The sequence below is a fragment of the Nothoprocta perdicaria genome, unplaced genomic scaffold, assembly GCF_003342845.1.
Source record: "Nothoprocta perdicaria isolate Ctin4 unplaced genomic scaffold, notPer1 scaffold_111, whole genome shotgun sequence".
In the NCBI taxonomy this organism is placed as follows: domain Eukaryota; kingdom Metazoa; phylum Chordata; class Aves; order Tinamiformes; family Tinamidae; genus Nothoprocta; species Nothoprocta perdicaria.
Genome location: NW_020454217.1, coordinates 915,930 through 937,840, shown reverse-complemented (window position 1 = coordinate 937,840; position 21,911 = coordinate 915,930). Strand labels below are relative to the sequence as shown.

The window sequence follows — 21,911 nt, the reverse complement described above, 5'->3', positions numbered from 1 at the left end:
CTTTCATTGAAAAAACAGCAAAACAAAGATGCAGAGAAATTATTTAAAAATGCAGGTTGAGTGTTAAAATTCCATTTAAAATGGCTTTATTTATTCCTATTTATTATTTATTTATTTAAAAATTAATTTTTAATGTTTTTTTACTGTTCTAACTAATATTTGTCAGCAAATTATATCCTTTTTGTCTTAGATGGCAATATTTTGAACTACTTTAGCAGTTTCCCTCTGGTCTTCTAATAGCTCTAAATAGCCAATACCTGTAACTGCTGCCTTGTCTCTGATGAATTCTCACTATTAAAATGTTAAATGACTGGCAATATGTGGATGAGATCAGATAGCAAGGGAGGAAGGTCCACTAAGATGCCAAGTGGATTTAAAGAAGCAGTTGAGCAAGGAGGTTTGCAGATAGTTTACCAGTCTTGTGATAAAGGGCTCAAGGACAGAGGTCCTTACATGAATTTTGGACTGTCAGATTCAAATGCGACGTTATGAACGTGAGAGAAGATAGGATCAGGATGTGAAGCTCCTAAAGCTGGCCTGTCATGAAGCCTGAAAACTGAATAATGCAGAAACAGATGATGTATATTTGTAAATTTGTACTGCTTTTTCTGTACATTTTGTACTGATCTCCTCAGTTTAAATAAAGAGTGGTTCTTTGTACCACTTGGAGTGTGCTATGTGGCGCGGAGCACACGCAGGGAAGCTCTGCCTCTCCTTACGGTGCACATCTTGACCTCCAAGACACACAGCACCATCTGCTTAGAGCTGCCAGCACTTGAGCTGCTTCCCTGACACTGTTAGGTAAACGCCTCTTCTTACTTTGTATTAAATAGAAACACATGAAGAAAAGCAGAAAGCCAGTACTTGAGTAGCTAGTAAAATGAAAAGTTGCAGTTGTAATACTGAGCTTGATTTAAAGCCTTGGTTTCTCAGCAAATTAGTACTTACAGTGAGGCACACACGCAGAGAGCTTCAGCTACCCCAGCAAGGGACCCCTCTGCTCGTTCCCACCTCACCACTTGTTTCTGCAGTTCCTCGGACACCAGGAAGGCACCTTGCGGGACACGGACACGGCCTCGGCGACCTCGCTTAGTCCCCACAGAGCCCGTTCACTTGCTCAGGCACCAGAGGGGCTGCAACAGCAAAATGCTTCAGGGAACCGGGGCAAAAGAGACATTTCACCCGGTTCCTGATGCGGTTTATCTGCTTACAGGGCAAATACATAGACTGTAAATTTTAAAACCAAGGTCAAACAAGCAACAAGTAGGATGTCTGGATTTCAAAACTCTATAGTTGTTAAACAATTTCTCTTTTGCTCAAGGTAGGCTATTCTCTGGCCAAGGCAAGATAACACGTTATTCACATAACTGCACCGGACACATTTCAGCTTCTGCTCTATTTTGCTAAAACCTCATTTGGGAGGCAAGTCCATAAGCGAAATTACCATATACATTTTATACTCTACTCCTGGTGATAAAACATGATTCAAATCATGAAGTCAACAAGTAAAAGAGCAACATGAAGGGCAAATATTTCATTATTTTTTGGTTAAAGCAAAAGCTGTTGCAACTTATATCCAGATTGTCATAGAAGTGTTAGTTTACCGAGAACTCCTTTCATTTTCCTTTGTCCAGTCACTAGAAAAAGTTCAGAGATGACACTGCAAGATTTTTGCAGTATTTTACATACAATAGCAGTTTGGTGTCAGATGCAGATGAAGGACTAGAGTATTCACATCAAAGCTGGCTCAGGGACCTATTACAGTATCATACATATTTGTTTTATATATTGGTTTATCAAAAGAAAAAAAATAGAAGCTTCAGTCACCATTTGGAAGAGCTCTAAAAATGCTCTGCTGATTATAGATCTGTTACAATTGCTTTTTTTGGCAGCCAGATTAGATTTACTGAGGCAGTAACAGGAAGGAAGAAGGAAAGAGAGGAAAGGAGATAGGAGAGGGGAAAGGAAGGGCTGGGGTGGCCAGGGAGACACTCTTGCAGGCACCGCTGCCTGAGCGGGACAGCAGAAGGAAATGATGTGGCAAGAATCGTGACGTGGTGACTGCTCAGGCCCAGCTGAGACAGCTGTTAGGCTCAGCTGCAGCTTAGAGCCGAGCACAGGATTGGGGCAGCCTCGGGCTCTTCCCTTCCACCTGCCGCAACTGCCCCACATCACAGTGTGAAGAGCCTCAGGCCTCCGTGTGCAGCAGGTCTCGCAGGCCAGGTCAGTCAGTGCTTCTGTAACACAAACCCAAGGTGTCTCCTAACAAGTGACGGATGCTGGGCTCTTCTTTACAGCCCCTGATCACAAACACAACGGGGAGCATGTTTTTTTCCCTACACATTTATTCCTCACAGACCACTGAAGAGAACTTGACCTAGTCACTTGCAGTTGTAAGGCTTAGTACAGAGATGTGTTCTAAAACTTGAGAGGCCATAAGAACTAGACCTTAAATGGATATGTTCTTGCGAATACTTTTAATTAAAAAAAGACTGCACCTGTACAACTGAAAATTCCCACACATTCGAAATGCTGTGTGGAGTTTGCACTAACTCCAGAAGAGCTGGGGCAGGGCGGAGAGCAGCTACCCTGGCCCTGGCCAGAAGCACAGGATCACCCTTCAGGTGTGACAACTATTCAGCCGCCCTGTCATCCCCACAGCTCTCTCGCTTGACCACAAGAACAATTCTCCCCTGGAGCACATCAAGCAGCAAGTGAGGAACTGAGCTGGCTGGAGGGCAGAAGGAAGACACAGCACTGGGCAAAGATGGTACGGACATCCCTGCTAACAGCAGATTTGGTTCCTCAAGCTTGAGTCTTGGCTTTTTTGCAGGCTGGCACTGTTGTTTCTTCCTCCTCAACTTTGCGAGGCTTCTTCACAGTGTACACCACCCCACAGGCACTCTTCCGCGTTTCTGGAATATACAAGCACCTCGGATAGGATCACGCTCACGCATTCAATGCTCAATCACCCAGCCCATGGACGGGCCCTCCCGATACTGCTTTATTTCACAGCCCACACCAGTGCAATACAGTTGATCTGACTTAAACATGCTAAATCAAACTGGTAGCCTGTTTAGTGGTGAGCGTTTTTGGTTGAAGTGCCTTTGCTAAACACCCTGCTAAAGGATCCTGCTTTTTACCTTTCCAGTCTCAACTGTCAGCAAGGGGCTCACAGCAGCCATTGTCAGCAGGTACTCCAGCAAAGTCAGGCTTTATTGTATTGGCAATAGGGAGTATCAGTTATTTCAGGAACTACAAGTTAAAACACAAATAACCACCACCCTGAAAACCAAAAAACTACCATGATTTTTCATATCTAGCATATGCACATAGAACTTCTGAAGCCACTAATGCTTTACACTAGACTACTGATTAAAGTCTAAAATCAGTCAGATGGGTCTCCAATTACTACTTTAGTCTTGCAGGCAAAAAAACACAGCACGTGTTGTTTCACACTAACCAGAAATACTGTTGCAGCACAAAGTGTAAATAATCCTTAAAACTAATTTCTGCCTTTCATCCCTACCCTTTCACTGCTGCATGTATGGGTAAGATGGAGCAACTGCAGCAGGGATCAGTAAGAAGAGGGATGGTTGGTATGGATGCAGGGGGTTGGGAAGCAAGAAAGGACTGGGCCTTCACACTTCTTGAAGCTGGTGATGTTTTCACTACGCAGTGTAACAGGCAGACCTGGGTTTTGGCCAATGGTTTATGAGGGTTTAATATCGTTAGTGAGTATTCCAGCACAGGCAGCAGGATTGGTTCAGACACTGATTTGCTAACATAGCAACAAAGCAAAAAACAAACAAACAAAAAAAAAACCACACACAAGGTGTGTTTCTGTACAAGCTCCTCTTCATGACTTGGACAAAAATCCAAAGCTGAATTACTCTATAAGGTCTCAAACTTTCTAAAAAATATGCATCAATACAGACTTAGCTGAAAAAAAAAATGCAATTACTGCTTAGAGAGAGGAGTTCACACGTGCTTTTCACTTACCTCCATGCAGCAGGGTGGCTCTGCAGTTGGTAGACACGGCCGCCTTGGCATCTCTTTCTGACATGCCAAAGAGCAAAGCTCTGTCACCTTCGGTCAGGATCAAAACGTGCAGAAAGGAGCAAGCAGACTAAGGCAGTCTGTCTGTAGGACAAGTTTGCTTATTCAAGACATAACTGCAAATTAGCAAAGCTGCAGATCAGAGCGACATTTTGCGTAAGGTTACCCAGAGATTGAGAACTGAAGTACCCAATTCTCCTCTAGAAGTTCTAGAAGTTTCCTAGCACACCCCAGAAGGCTCTCATGAATGCTGCTTTTTTATTCAGACAGGTAACTGTCATTTTGAAAATAAAAGACTGTTGACATAAGTACATTTCTTACATGTATCAAGTAAAAAATGATCCCACTGAAAATTTCAGTTTTGTAGGAAAGAGTGCTTGCAGACACAGAAACACTGCAGAAAAAATCCCAACCGCCTCGTATAGGGATGACATCAAAAGCAGGTAGGTTAATTTGGGCTGAGCCTGACTGCTGTTTTCAAGAGGGGAGGAAACTTTGTGCATTGTTCTTCCGGCCACGCTCCCTCCCACACAGTTCTCACGAAGCAAAGTGTGATCCTGCCCCTGGGGACAGCCCCGCAGGGCTTGCTCAGGCTCGCGGCAAGGCCGAGGAGAAGGGCACGTAAAAACTCTTCAAGGGGGAAGCAAGGACACTCTTCTGAGTTTCTAGAACACATGCCCTGACTGAACAGCGTCACACAGCTGAGGACTGAGAATTAAGAACAGAAGGAACTAGCATTAAGCAAATAAGAACTTCTCTTTCTTAATATAGACATGCTTTTTTACATATACACACGTATGTATATACATACAGATATAGACAGATACCTTTCTTGCGACAAAAGACATGACACCTTGGAGATCATGATTAATGAGTCATAGTTTGGTCCAGTGTGTCTGTATTTTTATCCTATTTAAAGACCTGTGATTATGACTGTTACTCATTCCTGCACTTACACCCCCACCAGTGTCAAGACGTGTACCTGTACTCAGACGCTGCTATTTACGGTGCCTGCTGATGCTACTGCATGGCCAAGAGCTGCTGCTGCTCCCGTGCCCACTCAGAGCCCTGGTTCTAGCTATGAGTCAGCAACCAGCATCACTGTGTACAAGGGGCATCAAGGATGCAAGTATTTCAAAACCCATCTGAGATTCTACATGTTACTATTAATTGCTGCCTTCAGCTTGGATAAAGGATACAGATTAGCCACGTCGTAAGGACCTCGTAGCTCTAGAGGCTGAAACAGAACAAAGAAGGTTGGATGCACACGCGCACTTGCCCAAAGGCTGGCACAGTGCAGAAAACAAGACAAAAAGAAAATGCACCAGGAACAAACAAACAAAAAAATCCCCATCTGGGAGAAAACTGCCATGGAATATACAAGGACAACAACAAAAAAAGTAATTATTTGTTAAGACAGCCTCATTAAAAACAAAAGAAATATAACTTCCATCTTGTATCTAAAGTTAAAATATTCATATGTTTAATATAATTAAAGTGGTATTTTCATGTAAAAATAAATCCTCCATTTTCTTCCAATACTAACAAGAATCTGGGACTTACCCTTTCAGCTGCACTTGAAATAACAATGTTCTGGAAGACAAAAGAGAATAAACATGCATCTGTCAAACAGCACTGAGCAGTGGAAAAGCCGCAGGCAGCGAGGGCTCTGTGAGCCCTGCCTGCAGCGCAAGCTCACAGCCCAGCTGGCAGCGGGCAGCTGCTGCTGTGCCCACGTGAGGGGGCTCTGGCAGAGCTTGGCTTCCCCACACAAGCAACCTGCCCTACCTGCCTTCTCCCTGCAGCACAGGGACCGGCACGCCGGGGTTAGGATGTCCCTGCGATGGACACGGGCTGAGCGAGCAACGCGCCTCGGGCGGCCGCCGGGGTCACCTGCACCTCCGAGTGCTGCTACTAAGCACTCATGAACCTCTGCCTTTTACATTGGACTTTAAAAGGGGCTTTACATAAACAGGAAAGAAACATAGTCACACACACGGTATTAGGACACATCCTAATTTATTTACACTATCTAGAAGAGACAAAGAGCTACGGGCCCTTATTGGCCCTGAAGAGCCACAGGCCACATGACACCTGCTTGTGTGGCAAGACACACAAATGACACAACGCGACCTAAGCTGTAACAGAGATGGATTCAGGAGTGCAGCCTGAATCCCTCAAAGAGGCCTAAAGACCGTCTAGATAGCTTGGAGCTCCTGAATTTTTAGCCTACTCTCTGCAATTCAGCAAACCCCAACCCTAACCTCAGCATCCGCGTAGGACCTCCTCAACACCAGGTGAGGAAACCAGTCTGCAGTTAAGCAAGGGCAGCCAGGTCGTGCCACACACTCACTCCTCAGCCCTAGCAGCCTCCGGAGAGCCAGCGGGCAGAGCAGGGTCCTGCTCCCTCGCCCTCTCCCACAGGGCTTCTACAGAAGAGCTGCGTGACCACTCAGGGGCTTGGACACGGCAGCTCAGCTGCCAGCACTGGTCCTGGGAACCCTCCAAGGATGCTCACCCAGGGGAGGCCGTTTCACACAGACAGAAATCTCCTTCTGTGGCAAAAACAAAACCGCATCTTTTCTTCTATTGAATAAAAGACTTTGGGAATTCCCACTCGAGTGGATGGAAATGGGAACCAATATTGAGGCAAGATATCTCTGGCGTCCGTACTAACACATCCACCATCCCCCCTTGCAAGGCAGGGGCTCTCATTCCTGCCCTGCTCCGCTTGTCCTTCCACCTCCCCAGCACAAAGAGCAAAGCAGCCACTGGAAGAAGATGCTACATGCACAGCTGGAGCTGGAACCAAAGGAGCTATTTGCACAGAAACACCTACACTGCTCACACTCTGTCCAAGGTTTTCTTGCATTGTGAGGAGGAAAGGACAGGACTAGACAACTCCGCCTCACATAAGGAAAAGCATAAACTAATATATGCAAAGTAACTTAATAGCACACAACATGATGGAGATAGAACACTCCCCTCCATGTAGTTCACCTTTAAAACAACTGCCTTATGGAACCCAGGGGGGCTTTTGGGCTTCAGCAGTGCTGACTGCAAGAGCTCGTTGGGAAGATTTAAGCCTCCTGCTCTGAGCTGCAGCAGCCACTACCCATCTTCTGGCCTGGGCCATGCTCCAGAGCCAGCATGGGACAGCTCCTCACTGCTGGGGTGCCCGAGATGGGCCCTGCTGACTGCAGAGCAGCCGCCTTCCAGGCAGGGCACGGGTGAGAAGGAGACAGGAGCGGACAAGAAAAGTTCTGCTAGAGAATGAAGGAGAAACAGGCAAAGGCAAATTCACTGGGATCAGAACTTAAAGGCAAAATGCAATTTCCTCAGGTAAAGAGGAAAGCAGCTGCTCAGAACACTCTCCAGACACAGTATCCATGCTCAGTTACCAGTCCCTGCGAGGCGGCAGGACTGTGCATATACCTGTCTGTCTGGGGAGACAAACGAGTCTCCCTCACCCCATGCACACTTTACCTCAAACCAGCTCCCCAAAACAAGTTAAGCTCTGACATACCAGCAAGTTCCTGGAAGTTTCCCTGCCCTGCTACAACAAAAGAGATAAAAGACTCCAAGATAAGCTGGCAGTCCAACTTTTCTACTGCCTAACAACAAATTGTTTTGCTCAGCTCCAGGCAATTTACCTTCGAGGCATAAATGAAGTGCCAGCTCAACACTCACAGAAAGAAAGAGCACTCTGCAGAGCCCCAATATCACTTGCTGTGTTTGTGAGGTTACTGCAACTTTTGCTACTCAAGTCAACAACCGCACGTGGAACAGACCTGTAATTGCACAGAGGGATGAGGAGCAGGGCACAAAGGAACCCCAAGGGAAGGGCTTTTATGTGCCTCGCCTCCAAGTCAGCAGTCTGTGTGACTAAGAGCCAGACCCAGGCTTCTTAGCAAAGGCCATGCAAACAATTACACTTTTTACTCTGTTGCACCACGGGAATTCACCTCTCCAAAACTCTTCTCTATCCCACAAAACAGGCCTGTTCCTGCAGTATCTCCCTTTACTTCCAAACTCTGTATCCCTCTTTAGACTAGACCTGCTGGGCAGCATAAGTTTCAGCATCTCTGGACTAGCTAAGCACAGCAAAGACCTTTTCAAAACCGACAGCGGGAGCTCCGATCCCCTTTGGCTCAGTTATGAGTTACAATATTCTTCTGTTAAAAACTCGTGACCTGAGAGGATCCACAGGACAGGCAGCTTAGCCTAGGGAGAGGTAAGGTACAAAAGCAGTGGGGTATAGGCCTCCTAACTGCAAGTATCACTGCTTTCCTCAGTTTCAGTAGCAGGGAAGGATGCACTTGATCTGATTGCAGCAAAGTTCTGGCTTACAGCCAGCTAGCTGGGGGATCTGGTTTGTGTTCTGGGAATTTACTAACACTTTAATAAAACAAAACTTCTATCTCTTTTCTTGGTATTTTTTCCCTTACTCAAAGTATATACTCTCTCTCAACAAAACAGCTTTTGAACAAATAGAAAATTGAAATGCAGTCTTTTAAACAGATGCATAAATTTTAATTCCTCCTATCTCTGTGACATTTCTTTCCTCTTTTGTTTTTGGTACTGTGAATAAGGATAATGATTTGACAACTTAAGGAGAAAGTGTGCAGTGGTGCATGGCTGGAAATACCTGCTGTTGGAATTACTGCTTGCTTGTAGGAGTAGGCAAAAGTTCAGTCACAGGTACAGAAACCTCAGCATCAAACTCATTTAAAATGGCTCAGTCTGTACAACTCCAGAAGCATTTGAATTAACGACCTGGTTTCCCCTGCGAGAGCTTACCTTTCCTTTGCAGATCTGCATCAGGCTGATGGCATTTGAAATTGTGTATCTTCTCATTGTGGAGTCTTTGATGGCAGGTGCGTAAAGAAGTTCAAAGTAAATGCCTCGATCTATTGCCTTCACATGAAAGAATGTGATAAGAAAAAAAAATCACAAGGAGAGAAACATAACAATCTAGCAACTGCTGTCTACTATTGATGCAGCTTATTCTCAGTTTACATGCACTATATATGAAATAATTAAAACAGAATTGTTCTAACAGGAAAATGGCATAGCAGGAAAGTTGGAGATTTTCACTGTACACCAGATATGCACACTTGAATCTTCAGCTGTTGAGTAAATGATGCCTAACAAAGAAATGGCATCTACTTAATCACAGTGATGAGGAGAAGGATAATCACCTTTAGCCAAAACAAATCTGATATTTTGAGGATACCCTTCTCCAGCCCCAACTTTCCCCAGTATCCATGTCTTGCAAATAAAGAATTTGCCCTTGCAGAAAAGCAACAGGGAGGTCCCTCCTCTCTTCTGCCCCACAAAATAGTGTTATTTGCGACAAGTTTTGAAGAACAGTAAGCCATCAGAGAGCTTCCAAACTGTAATAGTTAATAAATTTTCATTTGCTTTAAAATCGTTTGCTACCCGTCAAAACGTGTCACAAAATCCTAGTACTGCTGCTTTTGCTAACATACAGAAATAAGCAACTTGCCATTGGATATGCAGTGGTTAGTAACAGAGACACAGTTCAAAGCTAGGAGCTCCCGGTTCCATTATATTTGGATAAACTTGCATTAAAATTGGCTCCTGCCTCTATTAAATTTGTCTGAAATATTGCTCTGTGGTTTACACTCATGTTATTAAAAGAAAAATGAGGTAGCATTAATACTGTGAGAGAGTCCAGTAATTGAACACAGATGTAATTAATGCAGCTACCACTCATGCACAAAATCCGCGTGCAGGGGGAGCAGAGGTTACAAACACATCAGATGTTTTACACAGAGCTGGTGCCACATCTTCCAACACGGGGAAAAGCCTGAATTTATCAGCAGCAGAGCGGGCAGTGACAGCACAACGACTTCAACCAGCTTCAGGGTAAGCTGGTTTTCACCCCCAGTGCTCCAGTGCCTGCCGATCTGCCCGCCTGGCACACATTTGTGAGGGAAATACCTCTAACTACAGCTCCTGGGGAGCCCCCTGACCATCCTGCTCCTCACCTGGGCCCGCTGCTGGAGCTAGGCATCTGGGGTAGTTTCAAAGGACATTTCACGCCTTTTTTTGTTTTATTATTCTAAATAATAGTATTGGAATTCTCAGTCTCTTGTAAACTCCAAAAACTTACTTCTGTTGTTTTGGGACAATTCTATTTTTTTTTTTTAATCTGTGTTAAATTTTCTCTAGAAGGGGAAATAAGATTCTAGGCAACTCTAACTTTCAATTTTTATGCTTCAAGGACTGTACCAGCCACAAATGCCTTGGAGGAAAGATATTTAACCTAAGAGAAAGCTCAACTTAAGTCTTCTGACAAACCACCAGCATCAGGCAGAGTTGTATTAAAATATTTGATCTATAATTGATGTACTGTTTTAAAAAGAACTTGTGTGCCATAGCAAATACTTAGTGATCCCACATCCAGTTAATTTCCCAAGGCATTTTTTTGTGTAAGTAAGGACTCAATACAGTTGTTTTCCAAATAACTCGCACAACACCCTTTTCCCAAATTAACATGGTCATTGACGTTCTCCTGTCTTTCCAGCAGCAGGGCTATTTATCCATTCTGAGGGCTTCGTCGCCTCTGTTTGGGGGCAGCCTGGTCAGCAACCACAGCAAGTCTCACTGCTTGGCTCAGCACATGGCTGCGGGCTCCATTCCATTTCCTGGGAATGCCACTTTTGCCTCCATAAGAAGGGGACAAGAAGGAGAAAGGAAGAGCATACATCATTGCCTATTAAACGCTTAAGTGGAAGCCTTGAAGTGAAGGACATCTAAAACAATACTAGATGTTATTCAAGACAATACAAGAACCAGTTGGATAGGAATAGTGGGAGGGAAATTGCAGGGAATTCAGCTTAGACTGACATTAAATACTGAATTTAATAGCAAGAAAACAATTTAGATGTAAATTTACCACATTCACAGGAGGCCTTCGGAAGTAGAATGGTAGCTTTTCTGTCACATTTATGCACACCAGATCCACATCCAGAGTTGTGCAAGCAATCTGCAGAAGAAAAAAAAAAGAAAGAAAACAAAAACACAGAGTAGATTATTAGATATGCAAAAAAAGGAAAGCACCAGCACCTTTAGCCTTTCAGGGTACTAATATCCTTAGTTTCCTAATACAGAGAATGCCTCTCCAGGAGTGAGTACAGTTTTAAAACAAAGAGGTACTACACATCTTGCAGGTACGCAACCAAAGAGCAGAGATACAGCTGCACAGCTTGAGCATATGCAGCATTTAAGATCTAAACCTTCCCTCATTTACAGAACTACTTTTCCAATAAAACAATCACCAACATAAAGGCAAAGCTTACTGTTTTGTTCTTACTCGCCAGAGGACAGGCAAAAGCAGCTTTAGGGAAACTAACTGGTGAGCAATGAAGGACAAGCCCTGGTCCCAAAAGGAAGAGACCAGAAATGATCCCTTCCCTTGCTGTTCTCTAATCCCAGGGGCCTGAAGGCCAGGCCTCCAACAGAGCCCCAAGCTGTGCACCCGAGGTCATGGTCTGAAAGCTGAGCTTTGAATTCCCCTGCAAGTTACACCTTTGTTAGAAGAAAGGAGGAATGAATAAAGGGTGGAGAATCACCACACTGACACATAGAGAAAATGAAGTGTACACAAAAGGGAGCTCCTGATTTACATATAATCTCAGGCACACAAGACTTGTAGGAATTATATATCCCTACCCTGTAAAGATGATTACACAGGACCAGATTAATTTCTATAAGCAGCACAGTAAGAAAGAAGATAAAGTGGGGCTGAAGATGTCCAAACGGGATTTTCTATTCGTAGGGGAGCTCTGCATTGAGAAACCTGCCAGGCAACCACTCAGCCCTTCCTGCACCAGCACCAAAGCAGATGGGCTGCAGGGCAATGCAAGGCCTGGCGGGCAGGCAGGAGGGACTGTGACTGGTTACCCTAAGGAATGGCCCTGCAAACTAGTCTTTCTGGCTTTGCAAACCAGTCTTTTACCAGTTTGTTCACAGGAAATTCAGATGCAGAGGGCAGCAGATGCCCAGCTTTGGGAATCTTTCTGAGCTGTTCACAGCATTCCCTCCTAGAGAAGAGACCCACAGCCCAGACGTGGTAAATTCAGACACAGAAAACCACAAGACTATTGTGTTTAACCAAGCCTACTAGGCCATTCTAATTAACCCCTTATCTTCATGCCTTACCTTTACCAACTCTGTCTGTTAGGGCACAATTTTGAACTATTCTAAATGCAAGTCTAACCTGATGCAAGCTTGGCCCAACTGTAGGCAGCTGTAATTCCTTATATGCTGTACAATCTAGCACACAACCTACCACCTGGACAGGCGATTCACAGAACCATACAAAGCAGACAGCTCTGAGTCACATCCTAGAAATGGTGTTGGTGAGGCCACTGGACACACAGAAAGAGGGAAAAGCCCCAAAATGAGGAAAGGAATGAAGAATGAAGATACGAAGAACACAATCTAGGAGTATACAGGCCACAGTGAACCTTCCTAAGCATGTCCAGAAATGCTAGAAAATTGCTTTCCATGTTGCAAGTTAACCATGACGGGAAGGAAGTGAACCAAACAGCAATGTTTCTGCAGGACTCCAGTGATACAAACACTTGAAAAACACCACTAAAGAAAAACAAAACTAAGAGTCACTCCTTCCCATATGGAAGAGTTCCTGAACTGCAAGTAAAGTGTGGAGAAGCCCCACTTTGAGCTGTGGCTCCTGGACAGGCCTCATGAATGAAAGGGGGGTTGCTCACCCTGCTGAAAGCATCTGATGGACAACAACGGCCTGGGGAGATGGATACACAGCCGCGGCAGCCAAACAGCAGTGCTCAGCTCTGGCTTCACTGCGGGCAAGAGCCCCATCTGGTGGGAGCTGCAGACAAACAAATTAGCTAAAGCCTTTAGCCTAAAGCTGAAGTTTACTTTGGCAAACTACTCATATGCAGACATGGACATCTGGCTTTGCAGTGCATCCTCAGAGTTAGATTTGTAGATCGTGGTGATCTGTAGATTGTGGTCTATGACCAGCAGGTGTAAGTACCCGAAGTGATCTCAGAAGTTAGAAACCTTCAAGAGTAAAATTTTCAAAAAAGTCACAGGCCCTGGTCTTCCCACCAGGTATGCAGCGCCATTCCAGCTCAAACCACAGCCCTCTCGGGAGACTTAGGTAGAAACAGGTTCTACAAGCACCTTGCAACCAAAGCGTCCCGAGCAGGTAAACGACATGGAGAATTCAAGCACATTAAGGCTTCAAGCAGAAGCCTATCAGTCCCTGGAAAGCTTCCCCGGCTCATGACAGGGAGCCCAGAATTATTTAGACCATGCTAAAGTTACATGTGCTCTAGCACATCCCCACTGGCCAAGTATTTCTTTCACAAATGAAGACTAACCCAAGCACTTAGTTTTCAATGAGAAAGAAGATGATCTTTAGGCAAGCTTGAGTTACTAACAGAAAATTGTAAAACACAGTTAACACATGATGCAAGATTTGCACCCAAGGGCTTTATTCTTAACATCAAAAGATCCATGAATTACAAGGTAAAAGGTATATGCTGAGATTCAGATGTGTGACACCACCTATGCCATTGAGGTTCTTCCTAGGGATACCTCTAAAAACTCACCAAAGTTCTCCACAGAGGCTTAGACAACACAGAAGCTTTAAACTAGAGACACAAAGACCCAAACCCGTTCAAAAGCTGAGAATACAACAAAGTCTTTCACCTTGTGCAGTTTGCAAGAAACATGCTTGAGCCTCCTTCCCAAATCAAAGTGTCACCAGCACAGGAAAAAGGAAGATGCTTCTGTGGACAGCGCACTTCCTTCCTGACAGGTCTCTCCCCTGTGAGAACGTCAGCTTAAACAGCAACTATCTGCACCAGACCACGGCCACCCTCTTCTTCATGCCAAGACAACTGTGGATGCCAAGTCAGAAAGGGAGTGAAGACCTATGTGAAACCTGCCAGACTATGGTTACTGTTCAGCTGAAAGGCAGTTCCTCAAACCAAACTGCCGTGCAGCCGAGTCACGAGCCTCACCAGCAGAGCTGAGAGCAGCACACAGACCTGCTTTAGCTTTCATGCTGACAGTAGTTTTCCAAATGCTGACAAAAATCAGGCAAATTGATCTTTTATGCTTGTTATCAGTTACAGGACAAGACATAAAAAACACCACAGAGGAAGCACACACAACTCCAATGACCAGGTAGATGTTTCATATTTTAGCAAGTCTCTTCAAGGCCTTGCACCCTACTGCAATCCTCTCAGCTTTTTCAGTTCGTGAAGCGCCCAGGGAGCGAACATTATTCCATTAACTGCCCAACATGCAGGCCTGTATAAAATGGGAAATTAAATCAAAACAAAATATGTACATGGACTAACCCAAAGCACTTAACATTATTATAGCACTGGCATTACCAGTAATTACCAGTAATGCCAGTAGTTTTACTTACATGGAACAGTTTCTCGGTCTTAGGAAATACTGCTATGATGTCATATAACCTTAAGTTTGTAGATGTTGATCGCTACAAGAGGAAGAAACCGTTAGTAATTTGACTTCTAGCAGATGCCAAAGATAAGCACTATGATTACTACCAAAATAATGAGAAGAAACCTCCTTCTCCATTTTCTAGTATTAAACCAAAGCCAATAATCATCCAGCGGGACTAACAATTTTACACAGCCTGTCTCTGCTGTGAACAACTCTCTGTGGTCGTTTTGAGACTTGTCGCATCCGCCTAGTTAAGCACTTCCAGTTTTTCCCTTAGTAAAGCAGCACTAAAATACTTAAAAAATTAATGAATAAAAAATAGAGGCTTGCTCATGGTGTCCTTATCAAGAATTCTAGATTTGTGCATTCTAGATTCAAGTCTGTATCTCTTCAAGATCACTTTACTTTCTAAAGATGCAATTTGAGAAAACCAATGCTGAGTGACCTGTTAAATTCATGAACTTCTACCTTACAAGATTTCATTATTCCACTGAGAAGAGGAAACAAAATCTGGAAAATTAATACATGAAATATATGAAATATACTTACCAAGAGATTACAGTGGGAAGGATCAGAAACGACAAGTGTTAGCCGGTTTAGGACTTTAATTTGTTTAGATGTCCCCTACAAGGAAGAAACAACAGAAAAGACCTTAAAAGCTGCAAAGCAAAAATTTACAGCGAGATTCCTCCTGTCTGCTCCAAAAGGAAAGTGGTACTTCGCTCATACCCTTGCCTATACTGATTTCCTACAAGTCTGTTTCAGGTTGATCTGTTCACAGTATCACATCTGCCCTTCAGAAGGAATTATTTAGAGCATTTTTGTGGAAAAAAGAAGTGGACTAAAAACACTAAAAATGAACAAAAAGAAAGAAAAAAAACCATTTTGTTTTGCTAATACTGTTATGGCTCCCCAGTGGTCCCCAAGTATGAGCAAGAGTAATTTCTGAATCAACACATCAGTAATTTGAAATATAGCCTTGGTCCATTATGTGAAAACCTTGTTCCAACAAATCCAAGAAGTTATTTCCAAGACTCGAGTACTTTAATTTCAAGCACCACACTGCAATTATTCAACTCCAAAAGCTTCAAAATTCACACAAAGCATTTTTTTTAAAAAATATTTCTACAATTAAAGATTGGAGCATCATCTGAAGTGAGTGTATAATTCTTCCAGTATTGGGGGTTTTAATAATTAAGCAATAGGGAAAAAAAATTAATGTGATGCACAATAATTGCATGCAACAACATGCAAAGGTAAAAAGATACCTTTCAGAATAATAAGATGTAGAGGAATGGTAAATTCACTTACTTGTACAATAGGCAAAGATGGAAACAACTCCGAAGGAGGCACTGGCTTGACAATTTCCTTAGAAGAAGGCCGAACAAAAAAAAAATATATTCAAAATGGAGCAGGATGCGTTTAGAGTGTAAATAAATCCTTGTTTCCAATTCTAAAAAGAAATTTTCTAGAAGAAAACAAAACCATTTTCCCAGGACAGTTTAGGGACTGTATTAAACGCCCACTGCAAGGCAGAAATACAGAATACAGAACTGCAGCTTTGTCGTGCACGGAGGCTGTTGTGCGCGCGCCTGCACAAGCTCTGCACAGAAAGTACCTGGGAGCACGTATTAAGTTAGGCTGGCTCAGGAAACAAAACGTATTAAGGGCAAATCCCGGCCCGTCAAAACTTACCTGTTTCTTTTCCTTACAATCGACGACGTGATTAAGCGCCACCGCCGAGTATCCCACTGGAAGAGAGAGCGCAACGTGAGGGGCTCGACGCGCGAACCCACACTGCGCGAACCACCCCCGGAACAACAAATCCCGGCGGACAAGCCCGGCGCACCGACACCCCGCAGTCGACGCTGCTGCGCACAGCGGCCTCCCGCCTTGCCGCGTGCTGCGGATTAACCCACAGCAGAGCGCGTCAAAGCCGGACACGCCGCGGCCGCTCCCCAACGGCGACCGGGGGAACCGGTCCCGGTCCCGTCCCGCCGCACTCACGCTGCGCCGCGGCCTCCAGCAGGCCCTGCAGGCTCCTCTTGTCGGCGGCAGGCGGCAGGTTGAGGTCGGCGAAGGCGGCCATGCTGGGCGGGGCGGGGCGGAGCGCGGCAGCCTGGGCCTTGTAGTGCGGCCGGCGCGCGGGCCGCCCGGCGCCGCCAGGGGGCGCCCGGCCGCGGCGCGGCGCGGCGGAGGGAGCGCGCTGCTCCCCGCGCGCCGCCTCCCGCGCCCGGCTTTCCCGGGAGGGGCCGCAGGGTGGGAAGCAAAGCGGGCGCGGGGAGGGCGCTCCCTAGGGAGCAGGAGCCGGGGGACTGTGAATCTGTGCATCCTGTCCACGTTAAGTGCACGGCACCACTGCAAACCCCGCAAGCCACACGCTGATGCCCACCAACGCCATCGCCTACGGATACAGCAGGGCATAGTTCACACACGGGCAGCAATTCTCACCACTTCTGTTCTTTTGGGGACTTAGCGCAGCCACAGACAGCAAATCTGGGTCTCTTAGGAGGTACAGGGAGTTTTCCAGCCTCTGCGAGGGCTGGGGCAGCCTTCAGGTCTCGCGCTTCAGGCTAAAAGCCGCAGGGTGTCGGACTCCACGGAGAGCTGGGAAACGGTGCTGCCACCAAGGGCACAAGGGTGATGCCCCTAGGACCGCAGTAGGTCCCTGCCTGCTTCACCTCCCCGCCGGTGCAGCCTCCGCCACACAAGCTCTAAGATCCGTGTTCATCTCTCCCAAAGAGGCCCACAGTTTGCAGGGGACCAGCAACACCAGCCGTGCCCAGCCACGCGGTTCCAGCCTTGCAGCCGGATCGGTGATCAGTCTGGAGTGACGGCAAGGGAAAAGCTACGGACAGGCTGCCCCTTGAGCAGGAGCATGGCTGGGGTGGGAGCAGCGCCCGACACCTCCCTGAGAAAGGCAGGAGAGAGGCCACCTGAGGGACAGGCTGCTCCTGCAGCGCCCTGGGGACACCTTAGCCGGCAGGACACTGCGGTGAAGGAGCTCTGCTTTGGTGGCAAGACAGTGCGGCGAAGGAGCTCTGCTTTGGTAGCAAGATATTGCAGTGAAGGAGCTCTGCTTGGTGGCAAGACACTGCGGTGAAGGAGCTCTGCTTTGGTTCATCTACGTCCACGAGGTGCTCGCCTACTAAACCAGCCAGCACTGTTTCTCAGCCAGCCTTATTTTCTGTATTACTCAGGTCTTACTACTTCGGTTTACACCAGCTGCAGCGATCTATTTAAAACAGCTTGTGGTCCTTCTTCCGTCAAGTGAGAAGCCTCTAATATGGTTCATTCGTTTGTGTTTGGGGCCCTCCTAGCCGACCAAAATTTCCCTCATCTAGATGTTCTTTCTTGGTGCATTTGGATCCCAGGGGAGTGTTTTCTGTGACTTTTGTGCAGACAAAAAGGCTCCTGAATCCATCTGATTCTTCCAAATTCTTCCAAAATGCTTTCCAAAGGGACCCTGCAGTGGCAACTAGCAGATTGTTTTGCTTTAGTTCTGCATTCAGCTCTTTTAGGGGGCTAAGATACTACCTGTCCCAGCAGCTCAGTGCCATGAATGTGACAGACACTCTAATCACGATCTCAGCTGTTCCTTCGTAAAGGTGCACGCTGAATTTTCAGGGATGGGAACACTTTCCTTGAATGATAACAGATTTTTTTTTTTTTTTTTTGCATACACTTCACCCTGTTGGTTTGCTTAATTTTCAGATGACAGCTTGTTGCAGTCAGTATTTGCTGATTCCAAAAAGGGAAGACATCATTTCACATTTATTTAAGTTGCACAGATGTGAGTATTTATTTTGACAATGAAAATAAACACAAAAGATGTGAATGGTTACCTCTCTCTTTTACTGCCGTGGAGTGGTGATGATTTATTTCCACAAAGATAAGAAAAGGCAGTAAAGAAAAACTGCAGCTGCAACAGCTTTGCTAGAAGTTGAAAAAGGGTGTTATTTGCTAAACAGTACATGCTGGGAATAAATATCAAGGTTTCAATAATACTTGTCCATAGAATTCTACCCAGACTGTGACAAAATATTCTAAACATTTTGACAACATATTTCCCCATGAGAAACATTTATCTAAGCCTCATTATTTCCAGCATCAGACCCTCACTTTATTGGTATACAAAAAGAAAGAAAAATAAGATGGAAACAAAAGTAAAGAATACAAGCCTTTTACAAAAGACAAATGAAAATGATCATTTTTGAAGATAGACTTGCTCTGACAAGGAAGGAGAAATAAAGGAGACAGAAAGGCACAACACCAAGAAAATCTTCCTGTTCATTTACCTTTTCATGCTCATATTGTGGTACCTCCCAGCCACGTACTCAAAATTGCAGTGCTTTTAAGCTTTTATATTAAGATGAGCAGAGCTGTTGTTTTGCAGCCCTAGATGTGTGGGGAAAAGGTTTGCCCCACAGGGCAATGGTGCCTGTGGTGAAGCTCCTGGTCTGCACTCCCTGGTCCCTCTGAGTCCAAGGGCTGGAGCTGGCAAAGCCCTGCGCTTTCCATAGGGCCTGGAAGCAACGAGTCCTCAGGAGGCTCAGTGACCTCCGTGCCAAAAATCCACAATTTAACACTTGTTTTTAGACGCAGAAATATTGATGGGATTGTTTTGGCCTCACTAAATTTCCTTGTGCTCATGAAAATTTATTTCAAAAGAGAGCTCTGTCTGGGTCTATCTAACCTGATGTCACTTATATAGTAGCAAAGAATTGATACCAAAGAATTGATACTGCTACACAATACAACTACAGTTCATATGAATCACAAGTGCTGCTGTAACTATGTGATTACCACTATTTTTAGAAGAGGAAAAAAAATCAAACAAAAGAGTTTGTTATTTCTGGAGGGGAAAAATCAAAGAAAATGGTTCCCTCATTCCCTCGCCTTTTCTTTTTAATTTGAAACACTTCTATATAACAAAAACGAACATTAAAGATAAGAACTGCAAATAAAGCACATTAGCAAATGTAAACCAAATCATTTACTTTCAATAGGTGCATAACAAATGATGGACTAGGGTCCATTTAGCACAGAGCCAGAGATGAAGAGATATAAGAATAGGAGCCTTTATAGCCTTTCTGCAAGTCTAAATTACCCAAAGGACAGTACTTTACTGAGCTCAGCCAGAAAATTATTTGCTGAAATTTACTGAAGTCTCACGGTAGGTAAAAACACAATATTTTGTGGGGACACAAATGTCTACTTGTAATTTTTGAATTACAAAATGGGCTCACTCAGCCATTTCTTTAATTTCTACAGACTGTCTTGGGCAGCATGTGAGCATTTTATAGAAAAGTGTCTCTCATGCAATAGGATGCACACTTCTAATTTAATGTGAGATTAGTTTTTAATCCAGGGGGATGTGACCCCACAACGAGGGGATAGCTGCGTGCCAGGGAAAGCAGCTCTCCGGACAGAGCCCAGCCCTGGGGACCGCGGTGCTGTTCGGGTGCCACAGTGAAAAGCTCCCATGGAAAGAGGTGCACAGAGCAGCTCCAGGCTGCTTCAGCTGGCCAAGGTGTTGCAGGTTTTCTCTCTAATCCTGCAAAAACCCCTTTCACTTCTCCTAGAAGATAAGATTTGAGAGTAAACACAAGGAGTAACAAATGACCTTTGAGAAAAAAAAGAAGGCAGGATATTAACCTGTAATGACTGTATGGGAATTTCAGGTACAGAACAAAAGACAAGGCTAAATTCAACCCTTTTGGGTTGAAAGGGGTAAGAGCAGTACATAAATGATCCGGCATACAATGCACTGAGTACACTTAGCGAGTCACCTTCCAGAAATATATTGAAAAGTTGTCAAGAATAATGACTGATTTAATGAACTGTGTCAACACATTTGCAGGAAGCACCAGATTATGATTTGTCCTGCCTTAGTCACATTTGAAGCAACTGAAAAATTGCTTTTATAGCTGGTATTAAACTGTACAATGTTATCAGCCTGTAAGATACAGATCTATTTTGAACAAAATTTACTCAGTTCTCCTTAGCTGTACTTCAGACATTACTTAAAAGAGAATGTACCCACACAAGCAGGGGATGGTCTCCTTTCTGCCCATTTTGCCCGAATGCTTTCACTTGTTTTGATCTACCCTTTCAAACTTCAAAATCTTTTTCTTCTTACTATTTGCTCAGTTCTGAGGGAGGGCAAAGAAAGGGCTTTATCACCCTGGGAAGCCAAGGCACCTGAAGCTCAAGGTTAAGGAACACATTCCGAGTAGTTCAACAGGGAAATCTTACGGCAGGTGGACACAAGGAGGCAACTAGCATGAAAGGGCAGGAAAATAAGTGACCTTATGGGAAAAACACATTCAACTTGGTGAGGGCTGATGAGCTGCCCAGCTATGTCTCTTGCTTCTTTTGTGAAACGTGCTTATTACATTATTCAGATAAAGATTCAGATGGAGGTGGAAGGGGAAGCAAGTACCTGAACCTGGGTGCTGCTCGCTCTGCCTCTGGATGGCCGCACTCTGCAACCTGTGGTCCTGGCTGTGCCGAGCAGTCACGTATGAGGAAAATCCCGCTTTCAAGGATCGGGTGATGCTGACAGAAGACTCATTAGAAACAGGAATTCTGTGAGGCAGATATGGAAGCCTCATTTGCTACGGATTTGTGTTGCCTGTGAGAGTCAGACACGGCTCTTCCGATGGCTGGGCACTTGCTAGGTCTTCCTAGAAAGCAGCGTGCTGCAGCTGTGCGATGTGAGCTCGTATCGCAGTCTCCGGCTGCCAGGCCACACACAGCCCTACCCTCCGGCTGGTGCCTGCTTCAGTGACACTGCTTACAGAGTCACCAGGCGCTCCCCTTGCTCAGCGGTGACTGAAGCTGGGCGACAGTCACGCTGACCAAAGCATCCCTCGGTAGCGCGATGGAGGCTGCACCTCAACATGTCCACCCGCACCTGGGCCGCTGGTCACCTCGGCTCCCGCAGAACAGCTCCTTCTGCCATCAAGGGGGCCACCTCACGGACACGTCTGTCCCTGACCGCCTCCCCGCACCAAGCCAACACCTCAGCTCGGCAGCCAGGCCTGCCCCACCATGCCGGGGGGCAGCGCCTCCTGCCCAGGTGCGGGGACCAGGCAGCCCCTGCTCTGTGAGGGGGCCCAGGACGCTCCCGCTCAGGGAGGGAGGACCAGGCGGCTCCCACTCGCAGCGGCGGGAGCGGCTCAGTGAGGGGCGGCTGGAGGCTGGGCTCGGTGAGGGGGGACCGTGGGGGCGCACACGGCCCCGGGGGGGCCCAGCCCGCCGCGGAGCGGAGCGGCCGCTGGGGCCGCTGCCCGCGCGAGGGGCGGAGCGGCGCCCGCCTCCCCGAAGCCGCCGTCGCAGCCGCGGGAGCCGCC

General features: G+C 45.7%; 1 protein-coding gene across 1 annotated transcript; it reads right to left on the bottom strand.

Moving 5' to 3' along the window:
- Positions 1 to 1,387: 1,387 nt before the first annotated feature.
- Positions 1,388 to 16,642, bottom strand: RPP30 (ribonuclease P/MRP subunit p30). The gene is made up of 11 exons (XM_026051600.1): positions 16,561 to 16,642; positions 16,249 to 16,304; positions 15,865 to 15,921; positions 15,103 to 15,177; positions 14,516 to 14,587; positions 10,985 to 11,074; positions 8,860 to 8,976; positions 5,623 to 5,652; positions 5,259 to 5,296; positions 4,003 to 4,082; positions 1,388 to 2,915 (listed from the first exon to the last, which is right to left on the bottom strand). Exons 1-11 carry the CDS (start codon positions 16,640 to 16,642, stop codon positions 2,806 to 2,808), a joined length of 807 nt encoding a protein of 268 aa, XP_025907385.1. The 3' UTR covers positions 1,388 to 2,805.
- Positions 16,643 to 21,911: the final 5,269 nt, after the last annotated feature.